This window comes from Pleurodeles waltl, chromosome 11 (genome assembly GCF_031143425.1).
Source record: "Pleurodeles waltl isolate 20211129_DDA chromosome 11, aPleWal1.hap1.20221129, whole genome shotgun sequence".
NCBI classification, from domain to species: Eukaryota; Metazoa; Chordata; class Amphibia; order Caudata; family Salamandridae; genus Pleurodeles; species Pleurodeles waltl.
Window position 1 is genome coordinate 373,507,371 of NC_090450.1, and position 14,097 is coordinate 373,521,467.

At 45.2% G+C, this 14,097-nt stretch overlaps 1 protein-coding gene across 4 annotated transcripts in view; it reads left to right on the plus strand.

Moving 5' to 3' along the window:
- Positions 1-14,097, plus strand: part of SAP130 (Sin3A associated protein 130) — a 1,096,728-nt gene that overhangs the window by 464,647 nt on the left and 617,984 nt on the right. For all 4 annotated transcript variants that reach the window (XM_069213674.1, XM_069213675.1, XM_069213676.1 and 1 more), the window contains exon 15: positions 2,472-2,573. In XM_069213674.1, the coding sequence (XP_069069775.1) occupies positions 2,472-2,573 (102 nt within the window). The remainder of the gene's footprint in view (positions 1-2,471; positions 2,574-14,097) is intronic.

The following is a 14,097-nucleotide window of genomic DNA, read 5'->3' on the forward strand; positions in this document are numbered from 1 at the left end:
CAGAAATGGGCACCATCTGTGCCCATGAAAGCATTTCCAGAGGCTGGGGGAGGCTACTCCTCCCCTGCCTTCACACCATTTTCCAAAGGGAGAGGGTGTAACACCCTCTCTCTGAGGAAGTCCTTTGTTCTGCCTTCCTGGGCCAAGCCTGGCTGGACCCCAGGAGGGCAGAAACCTGTCTGAGGGGTTGGCAGCAGCTGCAGGGCAACTGCCCTGGGAAAGGCAGTTTGGCAGTACCAGGGTCTGTGCTACAGACCACTGGGATCATGGGATTGTGCCAACTATGCCAGGATGGCATAGAGGGTGCAATTCCATGATCATAGACATGTTACATGGCCATATTCGGAGTTACCATTGTGAAGCCACATATAGGTAGTGACCTATATGTAGTCCACGCGTGTAATGGTGTCCCCGCACTCACAAAGTCCGGGGAATTGGCCCTGAACAATGTGGGGGCACCTTGGCTAGTGCCAGGGTGCCCTCACACTAAGTAACTTTGCACCTAACCTTTACCAGGTAAAGGTTAGACATATAGGTGACTTATAAGTTACTTAAGTGCAGTGTAAAATGGCTGTGAAATAACGTGGACGTTATTTCACTCAGGCTGCAGTGGCAGGCCTGTGTAAGAATTGTCAGAGCTCCCTATGGGTGGCAAAAGAAATGCTGCAGCCCATAGGGATCTCCTGGAACCCCAATACCCTGGGTACCTCAGTACCATATACTAGGGAATTATAAGGGTGTTCCAGTATGCCAATGTAAATTGGTAAAATTGGTCACTAGCCTGTTAGTGACAATTTGAAAGAAATGAGAGAGCATAACCACTGAGGTTCTGGATAGCAGAGCCTCAGTGAGACAGTTAGTCATAACACAGGTAACACATTCAGGCACACTTATGAGCACTGGGGCCCTGGCTGGCAGGGTCCCAGTGACACATACAACTAAAACAACATATATACAGTGAAAAATGGGGGTAACATGCCAGGCAAGATGGTACTTTCCTACAGGTGTGAAGCACCTTCACCCAGTACAGACTTTGTGTCTGACCACAGGTAGTACAATGGCTCTTTCCGCATGTGGTCAGAAACTCATCTGAAAGTGGCACGCTGGCACCGACCAGTCAGTCCTGCACTAGAAGTTTGGCTAAAATACAGAGGACATCTCAAAGATGTCCTCTGGGTGCATTGTTCAATAAATCCAATACTGTCATTTGTGTGGGTTTATTGTGCTGAGAAGTGTGATACCAAACTTCCCAGACTTCAGTGAAGCCACCATGGATCTGTGGAGTTCGTAATGACAATCTTCCAGTCCATGCACGTAATATGGTCACACTGCACTTACAATGTCTAAGAATGGACCTAGACACTGTAGGGGCATATTGCTCATGCAGCTATGCCCTCACCTGTGGTATAGTGCACCCTGCCTTATGGCTGTAAGGCCTGCTAGAGGGAGGATTTGCCTATGCCACAGGCAGTGGTTTGTGGGCATGGCACTCTGAGGAGAGTGCCATGTCGACTTTTTTTTCTCCCCACTAGCACACACAAGCTGCAAAGCAGTGTGTATGTACTGAGTGAGGGGACCCTGAGGGTAGCATAATTCATGCTGCACCCCTTAGGGACCTTCCCTGGCCACAAGGCCCTTGGTACTAGGCTTACCTTTTACAAGGGGCTTAACTGTGTGCCAGGGATGTGGCAATTGTGGCGACCAAGGTACAGTTTTGGGGAAAGAACACTGGTGCTGGGGCCTGGTTAGCAGGGTCCCAGCACACTTCCAATCAAAGCTGGCATCATCACTAGTCAAAAAGTGGGGGGGTGACCATGCCAACAGTGACATTTTCCTACAGGTACTTTTTACATGGAACTTAACTGTGTGCAAATAGTGGGAACAATGGTACAGTTTTTGGGAAAGAACGCTGGTGCTGGAGGCTGGTTAGCAGGATCCCTGCACACTCTTAGTTAAGTCAGCATAAATAGCAGGCAAAACGTTGGGAGGGAGGGTTAACCGTTCCAAAAAGGGCACTTTCCTACATCCTATCCATCAGCAGAACAAGTTACCTTTCGTAACTATGTTTATGGTGGATTCCGTACCACCCTCCCAACCCCCCATTCTTTTGATTGAACTATTTTATGCATCTGTAAAATATTCCCAATTTAGTAATGTGGACACTGTCGCATATAAAAATGGTTATTTAGCTCTGCGTCCAATGGTGTGGACAGAGTCAAGAAGATATGTAGGAGTTGCAAGTCAGTCACTGTATTTAGAAGCCATGTAGTAAAAGGAATGCTTAATCAAACACTAGGATTTATTTTTATTGATCTTGGCTTCTTCTGGGAACTGGTCATGCACAGTAACAGTTTCTTGGGCAAAGCAGTTTGTTTGTGATCTGCTTGTGCAACCTTAAATTCCTTTATGCTCAATTTTAACCTTTGTTTCTCTACAGGTTTTCAGTACCTCTCACCCCCTCTATCTTGCAGGTTATCAGTAAGAAAGAGCCTGATTCCACCCCAGCCCCCAGATGTCAGCCCAAGAATGGACAGTTCCATGCGAAGTGCTTCGGTGTCACCAAGACCTGCTTAGTAAGTGCCATATTCATGTTGTGCTCTAAGTAAGATGTTACCAACATGCACAGGGAGTACCAGAATATTTTCGGGTTGTGTGGTAGAGGAAGAGCGGGGAGGTGGTTATTTGGGACATGCACCAAAATTGGCTATATCTACATGAACAAGTGATTGTCCATAAACTAGGAGAAAATGATATTTTGAAAGGACTGAGGAGTTATGACAAAAGATAAGAGTGGGAGAGAATGAGTGATCTTTACCTGAAAGAAGCAGCTGCTAAGGGTGATATCTGAAAGTTACAGCATATAAGCTGGATAACTGAAAAGGATAGTGGTTATAGTGGGTTGACTGATATTATGAATCCGTTATAGTTCCATATGATACACATCATTGTTATGTATGGGTTAGTTCAGGGAAACATCACCAAAATACACCCAATCATGTCAGTGTTGACTTTTCTGATGGATACTTTTAACAGCGGTTTCTCTCATAGGGGATTTCCATTATAGTCGTAAGGACTGAATAGTCCCACCCACATGCGTGGACCCCGGAGCAGTTTTTCACAGTGTATGTTCAGTGTAGATGCTTGCCTTTCTTTGCCTGCAGAGGCACTTAAGAAAAAATATTATGCAGCCTATAGGACCTGGCTATAATGACCCAATTCTTCATCCTTTACTTAAAAAGGGTGCCAGAAGATATATATATATATATATATATATATATATATATATATATATATATATATATATATATATATATATATATATATATTCGATGGCATGTGTAGCTGCAGATACACATGCTGTGCATATCCCGTCATCTGGTGTTGGGCTCGGAGTGTTACAAGTTGTTTTTCTTCGAAGAAGTCTTTTCGAGTCACGAGATCGAGGGACTCCTCCCATTTCGGCTCCATTGCGCATGGGCGTCGACTCCATCTTAGATTGTTTTCTTTCCGCCACCTGGTTCGGACGTGTTCCTCTACGCTCCATGTTTCGGTTCGGAAGATTAGTTAGATATCAGAAAAATTTGACAGTATTGTTTGCGTTCGGTATCGGGTTAGTTAACAGATCGACACCGAATTTTGAAGAGCTCCGGTGGCCCTTCGGGGTTTCGGTTCCCCGGCGGGGCCTGGTCGGCCCGACCACGTGCGTCGACAAGACTAATGGAACGGATTCCATTCCGCTTCTGCCCCAAATGCAACAAGTATCCTTACACAGATCAACATTTGGTCTGTAACTTGTGTTTGTCTCCAGAACACAAAGAGGATACCTGTGAGGCCTGCCGAGCGTTTCGATCGAGGAAAACGCTGAGGGACCAGAGAGCGAGAAGACTTCAAATGGCGTCAGGACACCAAGACTTGGAGGAAGAAGAAACCTTCTCCATTGCTGACTCGGACGAGGGCGAAACAGAACAGACGGCGAAAACCGTGAGTAAAACCGCCCCAGCCAAAACTCACGGAAAATCAAAGCCCAGGGGACGCCACCGCCGGCAGGCCATGGCTTAACCCAGAAACTCAGTGACCGTCCATCGGCACCGAAAAAGGGCACGCATGTGTCGAAGTCATCCGACTCCGGTCGAGGTACCGGCACAGAAAAGACTTGACCCCGAGACACCGGGTCAGAACAATCTCGACATCGAGATACCAGCACCAAGACTACTCTGCACCGAGAGATCGGAACACCGAAACACAAAAAAGTGGCTTCGGAGCCGAAAAGAATGGTGGAAAATGTTCGATCCCGAAACATCCGGCTTCGGAGCCGAAAACAAGTTCATACACGGAAGAGCAAGGGCTTTCCACACAATTGCAGAGTCATAGATTCGGACAGGGACTAGAGGCAGGGGAGCCAGATTATACACAGAGAAGGCTCCATATCCAAAAGGAAACAGGGAAGATAAGAACTCTCCCTCCTATAAGGAGGAAAAGGAAACTGGCTTTCCAAGAAAAGGATAAACCACCACAAGCAAAGGTGGCAAAAAAAGTAACTCTGCCACCATCACCTCAACGCTCACCGCAATCCTCACCTGTCGCTAGCCCACCGATGGTGCAGTCTCCAACACACACAAGCATGAGCCAAGATGACCCAGATGCATGGGATCTTTACGATGCACCTGTGTCAGATAATAGTCCTGACTGTTACCCAGCGAGACCATCACCACCTGAAGACAGTGCTGCTTACACGCAGGTGGTGTCCAGAGCAGCTGCCTTTCACAACGTCACACTGTGCACGCTGAACCAATGGAGGATGACTTTTTATTTAACACTCTGTCATCTACACATAGTCAGTACCAGAGTCTTCCAATGCTACCTGGAATGTTAAAGCACGCAAAGGAAATATTTCAGGAACCCGTGAAAGGCAGGGCTATTACTCCTAGGGTGGAGAAAAAGTACAAGCCTCCACCAACAGACCCTATGTACATTACGCAGCAACTCACACCGGACTCTGTAGTAGTTGGCGCAGCACGGAAAAGGGCGAATTCACACACCTCCGGGGATGCACCACCACCCGATAAAGAAAGTCGCAAGTTCGCAGCGGGAAAAAGAGTAGCAGCACAAGCAGCCATTCAATGGCGCATTGCGAATTCGCAGGCTTTGCTGTCAAGATATGACAGAGCCCACTGGGACGAAATGCAACACTTTATTGAACATCTGCCCAAAGAATTCCAAAAACGTGCACAACAGGTGGTAGAAGAAGGCCAAAGTATCTCAAATAACCAGATACGCTCCGCAATGGATGCAGCAGACACCGCTGCAAGGACTGTAAATACAGCGGTGACAATTCGGAGACTTGCATGGCTGCGCACCTCAGGATTCAAGCCCGAAATCCAACAGGCTGTGCTTAATATGCCGTTTAATGGACAGCAACTGTTTCGGCCGGAAGTGGACACTGCTATCGAAAAGTTGAAGAAAGATACTGATACGGCCAAGGCCATGGGCACGCTCTACTCCCCACAGAACAGAGGCACTTTTAGGAAAACACCGTTTAGAGGGGGGTTTCGGGCTCAAACAACAGAACCCTCAACTTCACAAACTAGGCCCACATACCAGAGCCATTATCAGAGGGGAGGCTTTCGGGGACAGTACAGAGGGGGACAGTTCCCTAAGACTAGAGGGAAGTTCCAAAGTCCCAAGACCCCTCAAAACAAACAGTGACTTCAGTGTCACAAATCCCCAACACGTAACACCAATGGGGGTGGAGACTAACATATTTTTACCAAAATTGGGAGGAAATAACAACGGACTCGTGGGTCCTAGCCATCATCCAACATTGCTATTGCATAGAATTCCTACAATTACCACCAAATGTGCCACCAAAAGCACACAACATGTCCAAACAACACATGGATCTATTACAAATAGAAGTCCAAGCATTGTTACAAAAAGAGGCAATAGAACTAGTACCCAGTCATCAAAAAGGCACAGGGGTTTACTCCCTGTACTTTCTCATACTCAAAAAGGACAAATCTCTAAGACCTATAGATCTCAGAACACTAAATCTTTACATCAAGTCAGATCACTTTCACATGGTAACACTTCAAGACGTAATCACCTTACTCAAACAACAAGATTACATGACCACATTGGATCTCAAAGATGTATACTTCCATATACCCATACATCCTTCACACAGGAAATACTTAAGGTTTGTATTCCACGGAGTACATTACCAGTTCAAAGTGTTACCATTCGGAATAACAACAGCACCAAGGGTATTTACAAAATGCCTTGCAGTAGTAGCGGCAAATATCAGAAGACGGCTCATATCAGAAGACAGCACATACACGTATTCCCCTATCTAGACGATTGGTTAATCACAACCAACACCCAGAAACAGTGTCTTCGTCATACAAAATACGTCATAGAAACCCTTCACAAACTAGGGTTCTCACTAAACTACCAAAAATCACACTTACAAAATACAACAGTACTTAGGAGCAACAATCAACACAAAAAAAGGGATTGCCACTCCAAGTCCACAAAGGGTACAAGCATTCCAAACCGTAATACAAAGCATGCACCCAAACCAAAAGTATCAGGTAAAATTAGTGATGAAACTACTAGGCATGATGTCCTCATGCATAGCCATTGTCCCAAACGCAAGATTACACATGTGGCCCTTACAACAGTGCCTAGCAAAACAATGGACACAAGCACAGGGTCAACTTCAAGATCTAGTGTTGATAGACCGCCAAACACACACCTCGCTTCAATGGTGGAATCATGTACATTTAAACCAAGGGCGGCCTTTCCAAGACCCAGTGCCTCAATACGAAATCACAACAGATGCTTCCCTGGTAGGATGGGGAGCACATCTCAACCAACACAGCATCCAGGGACAATGGGACACTCAGCAGAAACAACTTCATATAAATCAGCTAGAGTTACTAGCAGTGTTTCTAGCGTTGAAAGCATTTCAGCCAATAATAACCCACAAACACATTCTTGTCAAAACAGACAACATGACGACAATGTATTACTTAAACAAACAGGGAGGCACACACTCATCATAACTGTGTCTCTTAGCACAGAAGATTTGGCATTGGGCGAATCACAATCACATTCACCTAATAGCGCAATACATCCCAGGAATTCAAAACCAATTGGCAGACCATCTCAGTCGAGATCACCAACAAATCCACGAATGGGAGATTCATCCCCAGATACTGCAAACCTACCTCCAAAAGTGGGGAACACTGCAAATAGACCTATTTGCAACAAAAGAAAACGCAAAATGCCAAAACTTCGCATCCAGGTACCCACAGCCTCACTCCAAAGGCAATGCGTTATGGATGAGTTGGTCAGGGATATTTGCTTTCGCTTTTCCCCCTCCCCCTCTCCCACTCCTTCCCTATCTTGTAAACAAATTGAGTCAAAACAAACTCAAACTAATACTAATAGCACCAACTTGGGCACGACAACCTTGGTACATGACATTACTAGACCTGTCAGTAGTGCCTCATATCAAACTACCAAACAGACCAGATCTGTTAACTCAACACAAAGAGCAGATCAGACACCCGAGTCCAGCATCACTCAATCTAGCGATCTGGCTCCTGAAGTCTTAGAATTCGGACACCTAGACCTTACACAAGAATGTATGGAGGTCATCAAACAAGCTAAAAAACCTACTACAAGACATTGCTACGCAAATAAATGGAAACAATTTGTTTATTACTGTCAAATTAATCAAATTCAACCATTACACGCTTCCGCAAAAGACATTGTAAGCTACTTACTACACTTACAAAAACCAAACTTAGCTTTTTCGTCCATTAAAATAAATCTCACAGCAATTTCAGCATATCTGCAAATTACACATTCAACTTCACTATTTAGAATCCCAGTCATAAAAGCATTTATGGAGCGTCTAAAAAGGATCATTCCACCAAGAACACCACCAGTTCCTTCGTGGAACCTCAATATTGTATTAACGCGACTCATGGGTCCACCATTCGAACCCATGCACTCTTGCGAAATGCAATACTTAACCTGGAAAGTAGCCTTTCTAATAGCTATCACATCCCTCAGAAGAGTGAGTGAAATACAAGCCTTTACCATACAAGAACCCTTTATACAAATACACAAACATAAGGTGGTTCTACGCACAAATCCAAAATCTTTGCAAAAGGTTATATCACCGTTCCACTTAAACCAAACTGTGGAACTCCCAGTGTTCTTTCCACAACCAGACTCTGTAGCTGAAAGAGCATGACATACGTTAGACATCAAAAGAGCTCTAATGTACTACATTGATAGAACTAACAGTTTCGCAAAACAAAACAATTGTTTGTAGCTTACCAAAAACCGCATACAGGGAATCCAATATCCAAACAGGGCATTGCCAAATGGATAGTTAAATGTATTCAAACCTGTTATGTTAAAGCTAAAAGAGAACTGCCTGTTACACCAAAGGCACACTCCACTAGAAAGAAAGGCACCACAATGGCCTTTCTAGGAAATATACCAATTACAGAAATATGTAAGGCACCACATGGTCTGCGCCTCATACCTTTACTAAACATTACTGCGTGGATGTGTTAACACAACAAGCCACAGTAGGACAAGCAGTACTAAGAACATTATTTCAGACAACTTTAACTCCTACAGGCTAAATCACCGCTTTAGGGGAGATAACTGCTTACTATGTATCTGCAGCTACACATACCATCGAACGGAAAATGTCACTTACCCAGTGTACATCTGTTCGTGGCATGAGACCCTGCAGATTCACATGCGCCCTCCCACCTCCCCGGGAGCCGGTGGCCGTTTTAAGTTGACTAATTAAACTTGTACATTTGAAATATTGTAAATATAACCTCACCCTCTGCGGGGAAAACAATCTAAGATGGAGTCGAAGCCCATGCGCAATGGAGGCGAAATGGGAGGAGTCCCTCGATCTCGTGACTCGAAAAGACTTCTTCGAAGAAAAACAACTTGTAACACTCCGAGCCCAACACTAGATGGCGGGATATGCACAGCATGTGAATCTGCAGCGTCTCATGCCACGAACAGATGTACACTGGGTAAGTGACATTTTCCATATATATGTTCGATGGCATGTATAGCTGCAGTTGTCCAGTATTGGGGTATCTTTCATAGATTCACATGCTTGAATCATTCCCCGTCGTCGAAGTGGGAGTCCCACGGTACATAGAAAGCAATAATTAGATAAAAAATATATATATATATTTTTTTTTCATTGTAATCAATAGGAAAAAACACATTCACTTGTACAACTATCAGCCTAATTAGAAAAAGTCCAAACTTCAGCCAATCAGGCGAGACCACGCCTTTAGAATCCTCAGCACAGAGGCTCAGTCTCTCAGATTTTCTACCGCACGTCGTGTGTAAGGGAGTCTCCTTGAGCTCTGCTCAGTTTACTTTCTCTTCAAGAGATATTATTCAGCTTTCACTCTTAACTTTGCTGTAGTACCTCTTCCATCATGTCTACAGCAAGAAAAGGTTTGTTTAGACCTTGTGGTACCTGTGGAAAGTTAAGGCTTCATTGTGAGGACCCTCACAAGGACTGCATATACTGTCTCCATCCAGAGCATAAGGTCAAAGACTGTAAAATCTGCAGGACTTTTTCCGAACAAGACTCTGAGTCAGAGAAGCCAGGCTCCTACTTTGGCTTCAGAAACGAAAATCCAGAGAAGTTTTCTCTGAGGAGGAGGACAGCGACACATCAGTGGCCTCAAAGAAGAGGAAAAAGTCTGTGGAGAGTTTCTCCCCCAAGAGCAGTAAGTTAGCTAAGAAGCTGCATGCGTTTAAGGATAGACCTGAGGAACATGCATCAACATCCAGGGAACATGGTGGTAAGGTTTGTTCAGAGCCATTTACTCCTTCTACCACCTCAAAGAAGCTCAAAAAATCTTCAAGTTCCCTACCACCGTCAACGTCCAGGATGTCCACACCGTTGACGGCACCGTCGACGAGCGCATTGTCGGCGGCAGGTCTTCCTTCATCGACAACAGCTATGGCCACATTTACGTCTCCGTCGTCACCAATGATTGTTACTTCATCTCCGCTATCATCTACAACTATAACGGTGAGCTTAAAATACGGTCCCTCACCTGCTCACACCTTAAAGATCACAAATAGACCGTCGACGGGTAAGAAGGTGAAGTCTCTATCGTCGACGCACTCATCGACGGGTAAGCTCCAGAGCTCTTAGTCGACGATCCCACCGACGGCGTGGCAATTGAATTTGCCCTCAGAGGCGACTACTCCGTCGACAACACACAACGTCGACGACACCTCCGTCGGAGGCAGCCCCGTCGACGGCAACTTCATCGACACTGGCACCGTCGACGGCAACTCTGTTGACGCTCACACCGCCGATGACGGCACCGCTATCGACGGCTCCGTCGACGCCTTCACTGTCGATGAGAACACCATCGACGAACGTACCGTCGACGACGACTCCGTCGACGGCTCAATATCATGAACCTATACCCAAGCATTATGGACCATCTCCTTACCTACCTCAGAGGATTCTGCCAATAAAAAGTAAATCTTCTCTCCTACTACCGTTTCATACATCACCTAGTAAAGTCACACCAGTACCTCCACAGCATCTCTTTGCTGATGAGGAGGCGGAAGATGATGTATATTCAGATGACGGTTTTTTCCCGGTTGCGCCTAGCCCCTCAGAACTACGTATTAAATGTCAGGAGGAGGATGAAGAGGAAAGTGACCAGCTCTATTTAGATCAGCAGCAGCAGAGACACATACAACATCAAGAGCAGCAGGAGCAAACGATTCAGATGCCTGTTTCTTTGATAGCCAATCTACAGCAAATGATGCAGGACTATTATTCTAGATTTCCTCCACCTGGCTCCTCTACCCCGGTACAACCTCTGCATATGCCGATATCCACTCCTGTTCGGCCATCGGATTCTACGGAACCTGTCCCAGGTCCTTCATCTGGACAGGATGTTGATCCACCTTCGTGAGAGGATGAGCAGGAAGAAGGTGAAATTCAGGACACTGACTCAATCATTCCAGAATGGGATGAATATCAGATTCAAACACCATCTCCTTCTACGCCAACACCAGTGGACTCTCCACCGCAGGACATTGGTGGTTTTCACAGTGTGATGGAAAGAGCTGCAAAAAGATTTCAACTGCCAATAATATCAAAGCAGTCAGACTGTTTCCTATATGACTTCAAAGAGGATACTAGGAAGTCAGTAAGAGCTATACCCATTGTTGACTTCATTTGGGAAGAGGGGCTTAAAGTCATGCAGACTCCATCTTCTATATCAGCAGTGTTACCAAGACTTGAAAAGAAATACAAAGCACCGGACAATTCTCCCGCATGTTTGGTTAGTCACCCTAAGCCAGATTGGGTCATATCGCAGGCAGCTCAGAGAAGGTCCAGAAATCCATCTTCTGCACTCAAGTCCTTCCTCACCAACATCAGGGGTTCCTCAGTGTTGATAAGAACAGACAACACCACAGTCCTGCATTACCTCAACAAACAGGGGGGTACGAGATCGCAGGCATTGTCGCTAGAAGCTCAGAAACTGTGGCATTGGGTGATTCAGCATCAGATCTCGATCAGAGCGGAACATCTCCCGGGGATTTCCAACACCTGGGCAGATGCCTTAAGCAGGACTCGAACCAGCTGTCATGAATGGGAACTCAATCAGAAAGTTCTCAACCGCCTCTTTCGTCGTTGGGGCAAGCCCAGTCTGGATCTGTTTGCGACCAGAGACCACAAAAAATGCCAACACTTTGCAAGCTGGCGACCGCAAAAAGGATCAAAGGGGAATGCGTTTTTGATCAAATGGTCAGGGATTTATCCATACGCTTTTCCCCCGCTTCCACTCATCCCAAGACTTCTGCAGAAAATGAAGAGGGAACCATGCCGGCTTCTATTGATTGCTCCCAAATGGCCATGCCAGTTTTGGTTCACAGAACTTCTATTGCTCTCGGAGCAGCCTCACATACGGCTGAGAACAATGCCAGACTTGTTAACAACGAATCAGGGGCAGGTCCGTCATCTCAACCCGACTTCTCTGCGATTATCAGCCTGGCTCCTGAATTCTATGAATTTGACGGCCTAGATATCCCTTCAGACTGCAGGGAGGTACTTGCCTGTGCCAGAGCTCAATCTACAAACAGGATGTATAATTTCAAGTGGAAGAGGTTCTGCATATGGTGTTCAACTTCTAACGTTCACCCTCTGAAGTCCTCTCCTGAACAGACCCTTCCATATCTGTTGCATTTAGCGAAATCAGGCCTTTCCCATTCGTTTATCAGGGTCCACCTCGCTGCTATATCCCGTTTCCGACGAACATCACACTCACCATCTTTATGGTCATCCAGGATAATAAAGCAATTTCTAAAAGGTTTGTTCAGGATGTTCCCGCCGATTCACCGTCCTCCACCTCCATGGCATTTAAATATTGTGCTCTCCCAATTGATGAAGCATCCGTTTGAGCCCATTCATAAGGCAGACCTGAAATATATTTCTTTGAAAACAGCCCTCCTTCTGGCCCTCACTTCCGCGAAGAGGGTTAGCGATATCCAGGCTTTCACAGTCTCACCACCTTTTCTCCAATTCAAATCAGAGGTGGTCATTCTAAGAACTAATCCAAACTTGATCCCCAAGGTTCCATCGACTTCATTTAAATGAGCCGGTGGTTTTGAGAACATTTTTTTCCAAATCCGCGAACTCCAGCAGAGCGGGCATTACATTCTCTAGACATTGAACAATGTTTAAAATTCTATATACAAAGGACTAGCAGTTTTCGTAAATCTGAACAACTGTTTATTAGCTATGGACGGATCAATAAAGGCAAGGCCGTTAACAAGCAGACCATAGCACGCTGGATCTCTTCTACCATACAACTCTGCCACCAGTTCGCAGGGAAGCCATTATTGTCCAATGTCAGAGCGCACTCCACTAGAGCGGTATCCACTTCGGCAGCTCTATTCGCAGGAGTCCCTCTAAACCAGATCTGCAGAGCGGCAACGTGGACACGTGCCCACACCTTTACCCAGCACTACTGCCTGGAAGCTATTGACAGGATGGATGCCGTGGTAGGACAAGCAGTGTTACGTAATTTATTTGCATAAGGTGAGCCAATAATCTCTTTACCCTCCATCCTCTATGTATTACCAGACTGATATTTTTCATGTAGCTATATCCATATATATCTATATATGTATGTGTGTCTGTATATATATGTGTGTATATATATATATATATATATATATATATATATATATATATATATAATCTTTTAGAATGTTAATGAGCATATTTAACTACCTATATGAGTCCATATAGGATGAATTGTGAGCAGGCATGCTTCTGGTGTTTCAGAACTCAACCATCTTTCTTACTGCTGACTACTCTGATTCAAGCATGTGAATCTATGAAAGATACCCCAATACTGGAGAAGAAAATAAGTTACTTACCTGTAACTGTGGTTCTCCAGTATTGGTATCTTTCTTAGATTCACATGCGACCCACCCTCCTCCCCATGGGGGCTCACCTCTTTTATTTTCTTTCTTCTAATCACTAGTGCGGAGAAATCTGAGAGACTGAGCCTCTGTGCTGAGGATTCTAAAGGGGTGGTCTCGCCTGATTGGCTGAAGTTTGGGCTTTTTCTAATGAGGCTGATAGTTGTAAAAGTGAATGTTTTTTTCCTGTTGACTACAATGAAAAAAAAAAGGATTTTTTTATCTATTTATTGCTTTCTATGTACCATGGGAACCCACTTCGACAACGGGTAATGATTCAAGCATGTGAATCTATGAAAGATACCAATACTGGAGAACCACAGTTACAGGTAAGAAACCTATTTTCATACACATGCTGTGCATTATCCTGCCATCTAGTGCTGGGCTCGGAGTGTTACAAGTTGTTTTTCTTCAAAGAAGCCTTTTCGAGTCACGAGATCAAGAGACTCCTCCCCTTTCGGCTCCATTGCGCATGGGTGTCGACTCCATCTTAGATTGTTTTCTTTCCACCATCGGGTTCGGGCGTATTCCTCTTCGCTCTGTGTTTCGGTTCGGAAAGTTAGTTAA